We start from the raw sequence: 15,515 nt of genomic DNA on the forward strand, positions 1-15,515 counted from the left end.
ATGATCTGCCAGAGAGGCAAGAGGATTTTCACTGTTGGCGCAGAGACACTAATGAGCCAACGAGGGGCAGCTGGTGAGGCAGACAGGAGGTTACCAGGGCTAATGAGAGAATCAGCATGGCAAGGAACAGTTTGGAACACAAATCAGGCACGGGTAGAGACGGAGGAGGGCGTCGCTGTTTCTACCGGACGACTAAAGTTAAAGCAGCTGCAGGAGGGGAGAGGTGTGTCATCGTGTCAGCTGACATAACGGTGGAGTTATTTTGCATCCTGCGATCCAGGAAAAGGTAATGAGTCGCCTGAAAACATGTGAGGAAGGGATTTGAATCATCACACTTCTTTTGTTGTTTCGAGTACAAAGTATGACCACTCGCACAGGTGGCCTCGCTTTGTTTCCTCCGCTCAGGTTTAAGTGGTTCTGTGCCACTGACAAGAAAAAATAACTGCCACACCAACATTTAAAAACATCATCATGTGAATAAATCACTTCCTTCCAATGAATCACACAAAGTTGAAGCTGGCAACCAGGCTAGTTCGCCACAGAAATGTGCCAACTATCCCTACGAGTATTCCTTTTGGCATCGGGCTTCTAGCAGCGCGTATTTAACTAATTCATTTGTATGATCCTCACACACACCTGCACAGCCCTGACGGGAGGTGTGATCGAGCAAGTGAAAACACCTGAGTGGGGTCTTTAACTGTTTTATGTGATTGGTGGCTGAATCTGCTCATCATCTGTTTGAGCATTCGTCTGTTCTTAGAAACGTTAAGGGAGACTTTCAATCCATAACTGTTTTGATTTAATGCAGGAAAAAGCACAGGTGGAGCTAATAACACCAACGACTGGTGAGCCAGTAAAGAACACAACTAAAATGGAATGTGTTTGTTGTTAAACTGATTAATTACACATGTGATTTTTTTTTTCCAGCAATGACATCAAAATGTCAGCCGTGAGAAAAGACATGAGATCATCATTTTGCAGCTGAAGAGGTCAAAAAAGGACGAGTCTATTCGCTGGCTGTTCCCTCACTGTGATCAAGGCAAAGCATCCTTAACCACGACAACAACTTTGCTGAAAACTTCTGGAGGAGTTTGTTCGAGACCGTCAGGAGCACCCTTGTCGTTCCAGAGGTCAACAATCAGAGCATATCACCTTCACATTAAAATGCACTGAGGAAACCTAAGCAGCCCAGCATACGCTCATGTGTGTCCTCACCAGTCAAAGGAGGGTTTCTCTCCACAGTCGAAGGCATCCTGCAGCTCTTTGACCAGGTTGGCCTGTCCCGGCAGTCTGAACAGACCCTCCTCCCGAAGGCCCCACTGCCGGATGAAATCCACGCACTGCTCCACCAGCATAGGGGCGAGCTTGTTCCCGAACCGGCGTTCATACCGCACCGTCTCCTCCAACTTCTGACCAAAGATCCCTGAAACACAAAATGTTTTACATTTAATGGAGAAGGTTAATTGCAGTGCTACAAGAAATCAGCATTGGGTGATTCTGTGTCTGCCCCATTTTTTGACAGTTATATGCAAATTGTGATGTCAGCAGTAACACAGGTAACACAGTACAGAGGCGATTTACAGGTCGGGCATTAGTCAGCGCCCACCTACAGAGACCTGAGGTAGGTCATGATGGGGTCAGTCCCAAGATACCTGGTGCCAAACCTGGCATGTAATCCAGCTCTTTGACATAATGTAAAAACTGTTTTATCTTCACATTCTGTTGGTAATTTCCTCTTCCTTTCTTCCTTTTTTACCACATGGAGTTCAGAATATCAAAGAAGCTGAGAGCAGAGTCTCCAGTGTTTCATTATGTTTTAAATCACAGATATGTATTATTTGGTTCTCTCTTTGCTGTTAAATTATTTAGGGGAAGATTCTGAAATGATAAAAGTTTCTCCTTCTTAAAATATTAAAATAATTTAAGATCCTATCTGACTCCCCAGAAGCGAAAGGAGTATTTTTCAAATAATAATATAAAAAGAAAAAACTCTGGCCTTCCATCTGCTGCTTTAGGCACTTCAAAGGTTGCAGTTAAATCAATTGGAAAAATAAATTCTGATAAGGCCCGGCTAGACAGTCCAGGCAAAAAATATGTACACCCACAAAGCCTTAGTCTGATGATCAAATCTCTAACTTCCTGCTGAGCACCTCTCGCCTTTTGTCTGAGGCAGTCGCCGTAGAAATCGAGAGGGAGAGAAAAAAAAAAAACGGACTGATTTCCATTTGCAGCCGTCTCATGTGGATGCAACACAAGAGGGGATTAAGGCAGCCTTCCTGAGAGATTTGGATCTGCATAGTTTTCCGGTCTCCAGATACAGACAGAGGCTACTAACACACACATTCACACACGTGGTAGCGCACGGTGACCGAATTGGACGGAGCCTAGCAGGATCCGCGTGCGTCAGACGGCAAACGACACAACAAGAAAATGCAGCTTAAAAGACAACCGGTGTTAATGTGAACAAAGTGTAGTTGAAGTTCCTCAGTTATTTCTACTCAATGTTTTTCATTGGATGCAAGTGATGGTATGCTGTCCTACTCACCCCTCTTGAAAGTGACACAACTCGTAAGCTTCCGGAAGAAACGCCTATTTATAAACTTGTGATAAGATAACAGAAATTGAAGTGCCTGCATTCTATCATTTCCCCAAAACCAGCCTCAGGTTTTTGCAGTTCTGATGAATACAGAAATAACAGAAATAAAAAGATGCATCAGCTTGTCTGCAATCAAATCGTCCTCATTTCTGTCTCTCAGAGAATCATTTTTTAAATCATCAATCCATGAAAATGTTTTTCTTCTTTCTCCTTCAGGGATTTTGACAGCAACCTCAATAAGACAGTCAACATCCCCAACAATTCCTCAAAAAAATCCTTGAAGATTTGGATCCATAGACAGATCAGAGTGAAATATAGATACGTCAAGCTCCTGCAGGGTGAAAAACTATGAATATCCTCTCGTATCGAAATGAGCATCTGAGAGCAAGTGAGAAAAAGAAAAAGTGACTGGGTGAAAAACGAGGTCATGCCTCCAGACGTTGTGGTCATGAGTCTGGGAATGTTTTCCCGCGGTCACATGTAGCTGTGCTTGCGGACCGGCTTATGAGGAGTGTGTGCATGTGTTTATACGTATGTTTGCATTGTTCCCACTGGGGTCGGGGGGGTCGTATGGCAACCAGGAAGACTTCTGCACATGAGAGCAGCGCCTCTGCTAACACTCTCAGGTTCTGTCAGCTACTCAGACTGCTGCACACACACACTTCTCTTCCTTGATTGTCTGTCTTTCTTCTTCTGTGGTATGCTAAAGAGTGTTCCTCAAATATGTGACATGATGCTGATATTAACCTCTCCTGCTTTACTACATGCTAACGATATGTATTAAGCAGTGAGACCTAACAGCTGCGACTGTGTACAGAATGTACTCCGAGCAAAACAAATCTGACGAGTCATATACATCATGTTTCATGCACAAATGATCAATTAGTTCCTCGTCCAGAGCAGATCAGAAGGAGAGAGGAGTGAATGGCCTCTTTTAAATGTGTGTACTGGAACTGGATTGTGTTTTCGTTTAAACGCAAATGCAAACACAAAAACAACATTTGTAAGGGTGACATCACTGCATATTGGCAACAGATAACTTTAACCCCACAGTGTTTCCCAGTGGTATCATGATGCGTTCCATTGTAAGTCGGAAGTCTAAATTTTCTGGCCAGTTTTCCCGACTTCCAATGATTAAATTAAAGCGTTCCAGTTTATCTACTTGGAAAAACATGGACGCTTGCTGCAAACGGGTGTTTGAATGGCAAGTCTGTAAATTTAATAAGCATCTACAGCAGCTGATTTAAAAGTTTAAAAAAGTCAGAGGGAGTTGTATTCTAACACTCATAGACTTCTATTGACCACAGATCAACTGGATGAAAGTGAAAATAACTACAAAGGGAATTTACTGCATGTTTCATAAACAACCCCTATATGTAGTGAGATGTGATGACGAGGTAAGTGGTTATTGTTCACTGTGTGCGCCGCTATACTGCTGTGATTTATGTGTGTTTATGTCGGCGAAGTTGTTTCTTCCGGAGGTCCGAGTACAATGAAACGCATCGTTATTGTTGGTGTCGTTGTTTCAAAGACAACCGGATTGTTTGTTGTGAAGTTTATAGAGAACCAATTTAAAAATGCAGATGGTTTCATTATTCTACATCAACTACATTTTGCTAATATTTTCTTTATAATGATAAAAGATAAGAAAACTTGTTTATTGCCAGTTTTAAAGGAGACATCAGGACAATTTCTAGCTGTGTTTGTGGCGACTGTTTTCTTAAGCCTGACCAAGTGGTTCAAGTGCCTAAACCTTACCAGAGAATAAACACATGGAGTTAAAAACATAACCTAAAGAAATGTACACTGCCAACATTTATTCTGGCATTGTGGGCATATTTTCACCATTTAATCACAATGTTATAGTAACTGTATATGAAGCCACACAGGCTTATATTCAGAGCTGGAAAGTATGATTTCAAATGTTAGACAGAGATGAAGTTCAGCTGAGCTCACTATCTTTGAATTCACAATGCAGACAGAAAAATGGGAACTTCTCAGTTTCAGTTCAGCCGGGGTGAAACATCGCAGCTCAGCAGAACAAATGGATTCAATTTGGAGCTCAGAGGTAGAATATGAATTTTAGATAATGACGTGATGATGTAATCTGATGTCCCTGAAGTATCACAGGAACCCGACGCCTGTCTGACAAACAGTGACAAGACTTTTCTGAGCAACGGAGATCGTATCAGTTCTGATTACAGGGGTTTTAGCAGAGGTCGTATCTGGTGTGGAGACGTCTAATCCACAGCATTTTACTGTACTGTACTTTATTATCGAGACTTCCGAATGCTGAATGTCACTGCACCACAACAAAGACTCAACTCAGAATGTATTAAATCAACAAACTGGTGGAGAAAATCCACCCATACGAGTAGTCAAAAGAAACAGTTTCTACGACGCATTAATCCAACAGCTATGTCAGCTCCAAAAAGTTGCAAACTCTTTACGAATAGAAAGTTAATTACCATGGAACAAATCTCCAAAGATCCAGATGGAGAGGCCGCAGCTGCACATCTCTCAGAGGTCTGATTTCAAACTCTCTCTCTCTCTTCTCCAACTGTTTGTTCAAGCTGGCCAGTAATTAATTCAACATCATAGCAAGTGTTCAGCACAACATGACAGCGAACCCATCGGGGGCTCCGAGCTCTTCTGTGGGTCAAACACAGGGTCTTCCCTCCCTGTCTGTCACTCTCTGCACTGAATCTTTGAATCACACTTCGGGGGCACTGAGCAGCCAATCAGGGCTCAGTTCCTCTTTGCTGCTACTGCAAAAGAAAAAAAAAGAAAAGTGAGAGCCTGTATGTGCTCTGTATATAATGCATGTGTGTGTGAGGGAGAGACAGAGGAAGCCCGGCTCGGCTCCAGCGTGGAGCCACCCTTCTTGTGGCATCTTTGACAAATGGCTCGTCCTTTTGAAGAGCAGTCAACTGCAATAGACATCAAACTCCCTGCACTGAAAACAGAGGGGCCGGCTCAGCCGCATCTATTCACTGTGTCACCGAGAGCTGCCTGAGCTGCCCGTCCGGTTACAAACGCAGCACTTGTGCCCCGTTTCATTCACAATGTAGGCCAGTGTCAGCCAGCAAAGTCAATAACAAGCCAGAGCAGCGCAGCAGGACGCTCAGTAATCAGCACTCTGAGCCCACCAGAATCAGGAAGAACTTCAGCTTCAGTGTGTTTTATGATTACTACATCTATGTTTTTTGGCTTTATCTCACTAATATAATTGATTCTTAAATACAATCATTTCCTTTGTTTACTAGCACGAGGAGGCTCGACAGAAAGAGAAGACAATCGTACGGGATGATTCCAGCAGCACAGATCTGCTCCTGATCTGTGCTGCACTGTCAAAGTGTAACAAAGACACAAAGCTAATTTTTCCTCTGACTAAATCTGTTTATACTTCTTGCCATGATGACATCGAGCAGGGCTGCACAGTATATTACTTTGGCGGCAACATGGAGACAACAGTCACGCTGCAGGATGTGCATTGTCTGACACATCATGCTGCAGTACGACATTTTTGCAGCTTCGTACCAAAGCCAAACATTTTACATGACTCTACAAGAGTCTGTCTGATCCTAGATCATTTAGTTTGTTTTGAGGGTTGGAAATAAAGACTTTACAGGGTCTGAACCACATAAAATACACTCCCCTTAAAAAAAAGATTCTAAAGTGATTAATTCATTTATAACAGGGTATGAATGCAGCTATTTAAGTAGTTTTTTCTCATTGCACTATCATGCAGCCAAGTACTGTAGTGATGCGACCACCAAGTAGAGGGAACAAGAAGGCAAACTGTTGCTTTACATGCCAACAGTTTAGGTTGAATTTAAAAGACAGTGCGGGAGATCAATACATTTAGTTTTTGCACCTGGAAATCACTGATAAGTCCGGTCTCAGATAGATTACACTGTTCTCATTGTTCACAAGGCGCCTTTCAGTCCTTAGTTAAACAGTCTCTGCACATGTAGGGCGCATTCGGTAAGCAGAATCAGAACGCACAGTCAGCAGTTTGATGGCAGAGCAGAGATGGCGGCTGGCTCACCCTCCAGCAACACCACTGTAATCTTTTAAAGTCATCCACATGAAGAGCAAACTGTCGATACAGATCTCATTACCACTAAAAACAACATGTTGTGTCCATACTGACCTCCACCGAAAGGAGCCCAGATGACCCTGCGGATCGTCTTCACCCAATCCTCCATGTCATTCTGGGTGCTGGCCATAAGAAGGTAGGTCTCATGGTTGGCTGTCATCCGCTCTCTGTCTCCCCCTGTTCAAACATAGCAGACAGAAACATAGATGGGTCAAATATCCTGCAGTCGCCCTCAGTGATTACATTTACATGCACGCAAATATTTCTCGACTGTGAGGGTTTTCAAACAGGTCATGTAAACAGCATTTTCTGTTTGGATATTCCGAGTCAGGCCTTATTTGAAGTGCTGCAACACGGTCCAACTAAAACTGAGAAAGAAGAGTTATAAATTCTCAAGATTTTCTCTCCCAAAAACTGTTTATTTCAAGTGCAGGTGCTCCGGAGGCCTCATGTTTACACATCACCTCACCGGACTCTGAGATTCTGCACAGTGGACGTCAAGCGAACAATAAGGAAAAGACGCGTTTTCAATGAAGGTGAAGCTCCAAGCAGCGTCTGAACAGACAGAAGTCCTTGGATGACATAGTGCAGTAATTTACTTTAACCTAACCACCGGGTGTTTCTAGAAATATTTTGGATATTTTGGAGATACAGTAGACGCTGCCCTATTAACTCACTGGCAGTGATAAATCAGAGGACATGTTTATATCCTTGGACAGGAGTGTGTGTTCCAGTGAGAGCAGACTCAACTCAATCAGCGAGGAGGGTCTGGACTTGTTTCATAGGACTGATCTGGCTGCAGCGATTGCTTTAACAACAACAGAACCATTTGCAACACTTGTGCTTCGGCTTTATTAAGACGAAATAAACAAACAAGGGACTGGTGGCATTTCACACGGATGCACCTGCTCTGTTAGAGGCAGAGATGAGCTATTAAGAGACAAATGGTGTGTCACGCAGCGGCTGAATTATTCATGACTTTGACCACCGGGGCTCCTGCTCCATTGATCGTATCACAGGATGAGATCTGCGCGTTGCATACAGAAAATATTTATAGACTGCCTCAAACACAACATGAAAAGGCCAGAGGAGGGATCGGGCTCAGCAACATCAAGTCCTGATGACTCGAAACGAGACAGAAACAGACACTTTCGCTGTTTCATGATCGTACAAACCACACGAGATTCCACTATAATCTATAAAACAAGAACATTTCTAACTGAATTCATTTTCTGAAACAATTAAACAACTTGATTATTTTCCAGGAAAGTTCTCACGTCAAATCTGTCAAGCAAATAATAAAAGACAAGATCATAAATTAGAGACTCAGTTAACATTCATGTTTGCTGTCCAATTATAAACTTGAATCAATCACTATAACGTCTCATATTGATAATCTGGTTCTAAGACTGATTTATTGATCCGGATGATTGGATTCAATCATCTTGAATGCCAGTGCTCTTATTTTGAAAAAAAAAAAAAAAAACAACCCAAAACCTTGGGCGAAATTACTTTAATGAACAGCGTTTAAATAAGTGTGCTGATCATGTGACTGCAGTAACATTAGATGTGGGAACCTTCCCAGCATTGACTGGGGCTATACATTCATGTACACAAGTCTCATTTTCTCAGGTTTGTCCTACAAAATAAGAGACTGGGTGTCATTTTGAATCAATGTTTCCACTGTCATCAATCTTAACTGGTTTGAAGTTATCAGTGAAAACAGTCAGACTGAGAGAAGTTGGTTCACAACAGATGTGCAAAAGACTTTTCGGCGATAGCCTGCTATGAAAATGAAAACTCACTGAATTCTCTTCAAAAGCAGCTTTAACTGCACCCAGCGTCTTCAGCAAAGTGAGTTCTCTTGTTGATAAGTTGAAGGATTCAAATGACAAATTCAGGAGCCAGATGTTCCCGTGCCATTTTTCATTATTAGCGTGCAAACTTCTGTTTTTAATCTGTTGTATTATGACTCTGACATGCTTTCAGCTATTTGTATAAAAGAGAAACACCCCCAGGTTTGGATGACATCCAGCTCTTGCTCCCTTGCAGGACAAAAAAGAAAATAAATGTGATGTGCATCTTGTCTATGTCGTGATCTAGTTTACTGTCAGGAGTTTGGGGCTGAAAGTCTTGTTGCTCTAACAGCAGACATATTTTTTTTGTTGCTTCAAATAACTACCCACATGTAGAGAACGGGGCGCTGGACAGCTATATTTGGAGACCAAACTCTGACAGTGAGATTGATGCTCTCCTGTCAGTCTCCATGAGATCTCATTAGCAGGGAGCAGATGTCGGCGTTTGCCCTGTGTGGCATCCTACATGTTCGCAATGCTGATCCATCCGCTGGCTCCCCTCCACACAAGAACAAGTGACAAAGATAAACCTGCAGTGAACGCAGCCGACACGTCTCAGAAAGTAAACAGAAACGTCAAGCCGGGGATTCATTATACAGTAAAAGTTTAACAGCGGCTAAGGGTCGGGTCACTCGCTTCTTGTAACTCGTAGAATGTCACATTAAAGCCGCTACAAGGAAGTTGAAGTTCATGCTGATTCTGGCGGCCCCTGTGGACAAAAGTGGTATGAACGTTACAGTCATGAGAGTCTTTTTCTTTGGAGCAAGCGAAAGAAAGATGCACAGCGATGAGATAATGGATCTGTAAGATTAATCACTGTAATATAACAACACTAAAGCAGAGTTAACTTTATCATGGTGTCGTTCGTACACTCAGGTTAGCCTGCAGGCAGCTACAGTCCACGGGTTGTTATCGACATTCACAGAAGTCTTATTACTCTGCATGCAACAGAAACAGCCAATTTTCTGGTGCAGGTTTCATGGAGCAGCAGTATTAAATCGAGACTGTCGTTAAAATGCCTTGCGGCGCTGACGGTGGACTACAGCTTGTAGTTTCACCTCATGAAGCAGAGTCAACTTCAATCAGAAGTAACCTTGATGCTGCTGTTCTTGCCACATATTACACCAGCCGTGTTGTAGTCATCTATGAACAAAAATCTAACATGTTGTGCCCTCAGTGTTGAGCATTTTTCTTCCCCTGGTGGTACTGAATATGAATATTTTCAAGGTACTGTATCAAGGTTAGAAACTCCAGCGTCGTGACAGGCTTGACAGACTGACTCGGTGGATGACACATTGAGATTTTGGCAGATTCAACGACACTGACAGTCAGAAAATGGTCTTAAACAGAACTGTCTGTGGATACAAAATGAATGTAGTAAATATTTTTGTCCCATATTGTGTTGGCTGCAGAGGTTATGGTGCCGATCAACAACAAACCAGTGACAACAACAGAAGTTATGGACACTATAGAGGAGATAAATCTAAATCTATAGATGGAAACTATAAGATTGCTGTGCATGTCAGATGGATGTTGCCTTCATGGTATCCAGATGTCACTACAGCTAACACCATCCATCCATCCATCCAACCATCACACAGCAGCCTCATTAAAGCTCACACAGGCCAACTCACACATTAAACATATTAAAGTTTTGACCCATATTGTAATTTGTGTCCAGGAAGCAGCTCTTTCCTCCTCACAGCAGGCTGTACAGCCCTCTGTTCCTAATCCAGTGATTAGTCACTACCCGGTATTGATTTCCCCCTCAGAGCTCTCATTAATTACACTTCACATGGAGTACACACATTGATCCACTTCGCCCAACATAACCTCCGTCTGTGGGCTCGCACAGGCACACAATCTGCACCAAACCCGTGAAACCATCTCTAGTAAAACCTGAACATTTTCCTCTCTTCCATGCGTGACTACAACACAAAACATACTGCATCTGCTCACCTCTGAAGCGCAGGAATCACAGCCGCGGTGTCATCTCACTCACCTGCGACGCGCAACAGATTCTCAGCCTGCCAACAGAACGAGACGCACACGCGCTGATCTGAACGTGCAGCAGCACACACACACACACACACACACACACACACACACACACACACACACACACACACACACACACCTGCCTGAGGTGATCTGCAGCGACGCTCCACTAATACCTCACGATAGATTATCAAGCCGAAGTCCTCCGTGCAACAAACTCCACACAGAGGCTGGTAAATAATAGATTTAATTCAGAGGGAGAGAGAGAGAGAGAGAGAGAGAGAGAGAGAGAGAGAGAGAGAGAGAGAGAGAGAGAGAGAGAGAGAGAGAGAGAGAGAGAGAGAGAGAGAGAGAGAGGAAACAAGAGAAGGAGAGGGAGGGAGAGGGAGTGAGTGAGAGAGAGAGAAATAGAGGGAGTGGGAGAGAGAGAGAGTATGGATGTGATGGTGTGTCCTGTGTTGAAACTCTTCAGTGAAATAACATCATTTCAGTGTGGAGCAGCAGATGTGACTACTGAATGAGCTGAATCAGTCTAGTAACAACATAATAAAAGGTCAGTAGTGTAATGAAAACATAATGACATGTGTTGTTCCCAGACAGAAAGAAATGCAGGGTGCATCTTCATTAAGGAAGCCCTCTGTCTGCTCAGCTACAACTGACCTCTCAGGTTACCACGTCACAGCAGGTGGAGGCTATTTCTGCAGTTATTTATGAGGCCATGCACGGGAAAACACACTTGGAAAACACGTGCTTTGCAAAACTTTGCCAAGGATCATTATTCTGTTACAAAACACAACTGATTGTTTAAAAAAAAAAAAATCTTACTTCCGATCAGTCGCCAACATCAAGGAAATTATATTTCCATAAAAAACACTTGGAGTGCTCGTCCTGCTGTCTATGAGCTGGCTTATTATTTTTGGTTTTAGACCTTAATTATGTGCATTTTTTGGTCAAAGTGTCAAATAACTCAGCCCCATTAGACTGATCCGTGTGTTTTGAGCACTGAACTGTATCCGTCGGATGGATTCCACAGTGACACCAATTAATCACATTGTCCAATTAGGCACGCCGAAGTCTCTCAGTCACAGGCGTCCTCCACCCTGACGGCACTGTTGGCATTGATTGTCATGCAGTGTAATTGTAATTTTCCTGATCTCCCCCCTGAGAGTGCTTTTCAAAAATCCATCAGCCCTTAAGGCAGAGCTGCTGGTGTTTCCACCACTTGCATGGAAGCATTTCCTCTTGGAGACAACGGTCGTGAAGCTGTTAAACAAGCGTGCAACAGGATTATGCAGCATACCACGACTGTTACAACACACTCCCGTTCCTCCTGCCATTTCCTGTTGATGCTCAACTTTCCTCCACGGTGGCTGAATTGGCCACTTGGTTTTTATAAAGACGAGGCGATGTGTCAAACTCAGTTAAGCACATGGACACAAACCGTCTGGATAAAACCCTCAAAACTGTCATTACAAAACCACAGAGGAAGATATTTTGTCACTTTGCTATCTATGTGGCCATCTGGGGACCTGTAACATGCTTCAGTTTAAGTACTGGTCTTACGCAAATATAGTTGCAGACCGCGTGTGTGTATCGCCTCTAATGAAACAAGCCTGAACTTGAGTGAAGAAGACAAAAATATAAGTGACAACAAGATAATACCAACTGATTGTTTCATGTGGATTTCCAGACGGTTACTTTTACCGGCCGGCAGAAACGTGTCAGCGGAGAGCTGAAGAGGCTCATGTTTGTGACTAAGTGCAAAGAGCTTTATGTGAAACGCAGACACAAATGTACCAGCTGCAGTGATTGAGTCATCAGAGTGACATAAGTGCTGGGAGCTGCTCCAGGCAAGGATAAGTTCACCCGAAAATAAAGAAAATCTCACCCCCGTGCCGAAGGAAAAGTCGGGAGAGAAGTTTTCAAAATCCGCTAAAATGTTTCTGGAGCTTCACAGTGAAAGCTCCGTCGCTGCATTCTCATAAACAACTGAAGTAGATGGGGACTTGTTTTAAAAAAAACGTCAAAAAGCAACGGGAAAAATAAAAGTAAACCAAGTTGTCAGAAGCCCCGAGATCCCAAATCAATCTTTAAAGAAGTTATTTACAGTCTTGACGAGAGGTTGCACCCTAACACCTTTAACTTAGCTTTAAAAAAGTGTAAAGGACATTGTTTTCAAATCTATTGGGTTAATGACCACATTTTAATCTTTGGCTGAACTTATCATTGAAGTGTTTGGCGACTTTTGTTTATCCCCGTCACAAGCACACAGCATTCCTAGATAGCTCAGCATTGTCTCCTGACCTCAGACAAATAAAGGGGTCGATGACTGATCAGGTTAAAAACCACCATCAGATAAACAGATAACCAGAGCTGCAGGAACAAATATTAGGTCTGCGACTTTCACAGGCGTCAGGAGTTGAGCCAATTAAGCTGCAAACTGCTGTAAAAGATTGAAAAAAAACCCCCAAAACACTCAGCTTAAATATCATCCTGTCGCCGGTGGGTAAACTCTCCAAAACTGTCCACTAAATAAACTCACTGGAAGCTCCCCAGACTCTTAAACCGCCTGCAGGTATTATTCTCCACCACACAATCCTCAGACTGCTGGTAGCGTGACTGGCACTGTGTCTCCAAAAGAAAAAAAAGAATGAAAATCCCTCAATCATCGCTCCATAAATGAGACCGATCCTAGCAGGAGTTCACTGCCAGAGACAGTCGAGGAGCTTCTCGCATAGCGCGGCTGTACCTGAGGAGACAACCGTGACAGCTGTCACAATTCCCCCGATTCACCACGCTCCAGCAACACCGCCGCAAAGTTTTACAAACTCAGCGGTGAACAATTGTCAGCCTTGCGGAGGCATGCAGCACCGGCGCTTCAGAGGACAGCTTGTATTAGAGAAGGCAAGCAGATCAAGAGTTCTCATTCACCTTGAGACTTCATGGAAAAAAAGTTCAGGAAAAGACAGAACGCCCTTCAATTCTCAACTGTAGTTCCACTGACGATAGACTCTGCAGTGGAGCACCTAATAAAAACTTTACTTTCACTGACTTCTGTATGTTGTACTAACACTGCTCTCAAAGAGCATCACCAGAACAGACAGGTGTTTAAAGGAGAAGTTCACCTAAAAAGCCCCCAAACAGATTTTAAAGACGTCATTTACATTCTCAACACATGGTTGAATTTCAGCTACAAAGAAGATCTTGTCTTAAGAAGATCATCTATTGTTCAATTAGTTGTCAACGATTCAATCATTTCTTTGATTGGCATGAAAAAGGGTCAAATATCTCTGATTCCAGCTTCTTAAATGTGAATATTTTTTTACTATGACACCAAATTGAAAATCTTTAAGGTGTAAACAAAACAAGACATTTGCAGATGTTAACTCGGGCTTTTGGAAAACTTTTCTGATATTAAAAGACCAAACAACTAATCAACTATTCATGAAAAATAATCAACAGATTAATCGACAATGAAAATAATCATTAGTTGAAGCCTTTACCATTTAATTTCTAAAAATAAACCATATATATCCTCTTTTAATCACATAAAGCATAGTAGCTTAACAACACAACTCTGAGTAATTGCTCATCCTTAAACACAACCGTGACAGTCTCACAGTATCAACCTCTACTTCATTAAAGTCTGACTGTCTGTATGTGTGTGTCATAATTACTGCATGAGTCGACTTCAAACAGCTGACAACTGTTCATTCCAGTTTGGACCAGCGGCCTTAATAAGTGACTGGACCCAGCTGCAGACCAGCCTTTAACTAATGGCTCAGAACAGGTGGGAGACAACAAAGGATCCCACTGTGCTGTAATTGCTCTCAAATACCTGGAGCCCTGATACACTTCAGCCTGAGCTGTACCTCCTGTAAAACACCGAGCACGTGTGCAGTGCTGCAGAATAACTCGTTTAATTCTGTGAGGATTACAGCATCAAACTGTTATTATCCACTGTCACAGGATGGGAGCATAATGTCAACCACTCTCATGTCTCTTTCTTAGGATCTGACAAACATAATGGAACATGTTGAAAAAACAAAAATGTCTTCCCATGCTACTTTTTCCCCTTTTGAACAGAAAAGCTAGCCGTTTCCCCTTTTTCCAGTCTTTATGCTAAGCTAAGCCAACCGTCTCCTTGCTGTAGCTTTATAATTAATGAACACACAACTTTGAGTGATTGCATATCAGTAAAAAATGAATTAACATGGGGTTTTAGACTAAATTTTCCCCTCTGAATGGACCCTAGTTAGCCGTTTCCCCCTATTTTCAGTCTTCATGCTAAGCTATGCTAACCCTCTCCTGGCTGTAGCTTCAGGATTAAGGAACAAACACAACTCTGGATAATCACATATCAATTTAAAAATGTAACTTTTAGACGAAGCCATTTGCCACGCCATTTGTTTTCCCCCACTTCCTGTCTGTATGCTAAGCTAAGCTAAGCTAACTGCCTCCAGGCTGCAGCTTCATATTTAAGAAGCAGATGTGAAAATAGCCTGGATCTTCTCATCTAACAGCCATAAAGTGAATGTGTATTGTTCCACAGTGAAAAACTACTTCTTTAATGTGGTCATCTCTAAGAAGAAAGGCCTGCTCGAATAATCAAGATATAAAACCAAACCGAAAAAAAAAAAAAAGTGTCTCATTACTTTCAAAGCAGTCCAACAATGTGACAAATCCATGAAAACTCTAACCCTAACCCTCAGATTGTTTTCATTTCTAGCAGACATTGCCCAAAAGGGAGTGGAGTGTTGAAAGTGTTAAAAAGAAATGACCTAAATAATGATTCAGGAGGTTTTAAAAAGTGGATTACATTTTCTGGGAGACTTCTTGTGGAAATGAAAATGTGAAACTCTTCCAGACTCTGATTGTGCTGCTTGCCAAGCGGAGGAAGCAGCTGCTGCTGGCTGCAAAACAATGCAGACACAGTAAGTACCTTGTTTAGCTTTAAATGACA

The 15,515-nt window shown here is 42.6% G+C and overlaps 1 protein-coding gene and 1 long non-coding RNA gene across 7 annotated transcripts in view; one reads left to right on the forward strand and one right to left on the reverse strand.

Annotated features, from left to right (window-relative positions):
• The window catches only part of arhgap24 (Rho GTPase activating protein 24), a 72,312-nt gene that overhangs the window by 4,879 nt on the left and 51,918 nt on the right, over positions 1-15,515 (reverse strand). For all 6 annotated transcript variants that reach the window (XM_037116964.1, XM_037116966.1, XM_037116967.1 and 3 more), the window contains 2 exons: positions 6,753-6,875; positions 1,216-1,423 (listed from right to left, as the gene is read on the reverse strand). In XM_037116964.1, the coding sequence (XP_036972859.1) occupies positions 1,216-1,423; positions 6,753-6,875 (331 nt within the window). The remainder of the gene's footprint in view (positions 1-1,215; positions 1,424-6,752; positions 6,876-15,515) is intronic.
• Positions 98-1,209, forward strand: LOC119029824. Its single transcript, XR_005078095.1, has 3 exons — positions 98-286; positions 809-845; positions 928-1,209. It is a non-coding gene; the product is annotated as an uncharacterized LOC119029824 (long non-coding RNA).

Source organism: Acanthopagrus latus, chromosome 12, assembly GCF_904848185.1.
Source record: "Acanthopagrus latus isolate v.2019 chromosome 12, fAcaLat1.1, whole genome shotgun sequence".
NCBI classification, from domain to species: Eukaryota; Metazoa; Chordata; class Actinopteri; order Spariformes; family Sparidae; genus Acanthopagrus; species Acanthopagrus latus.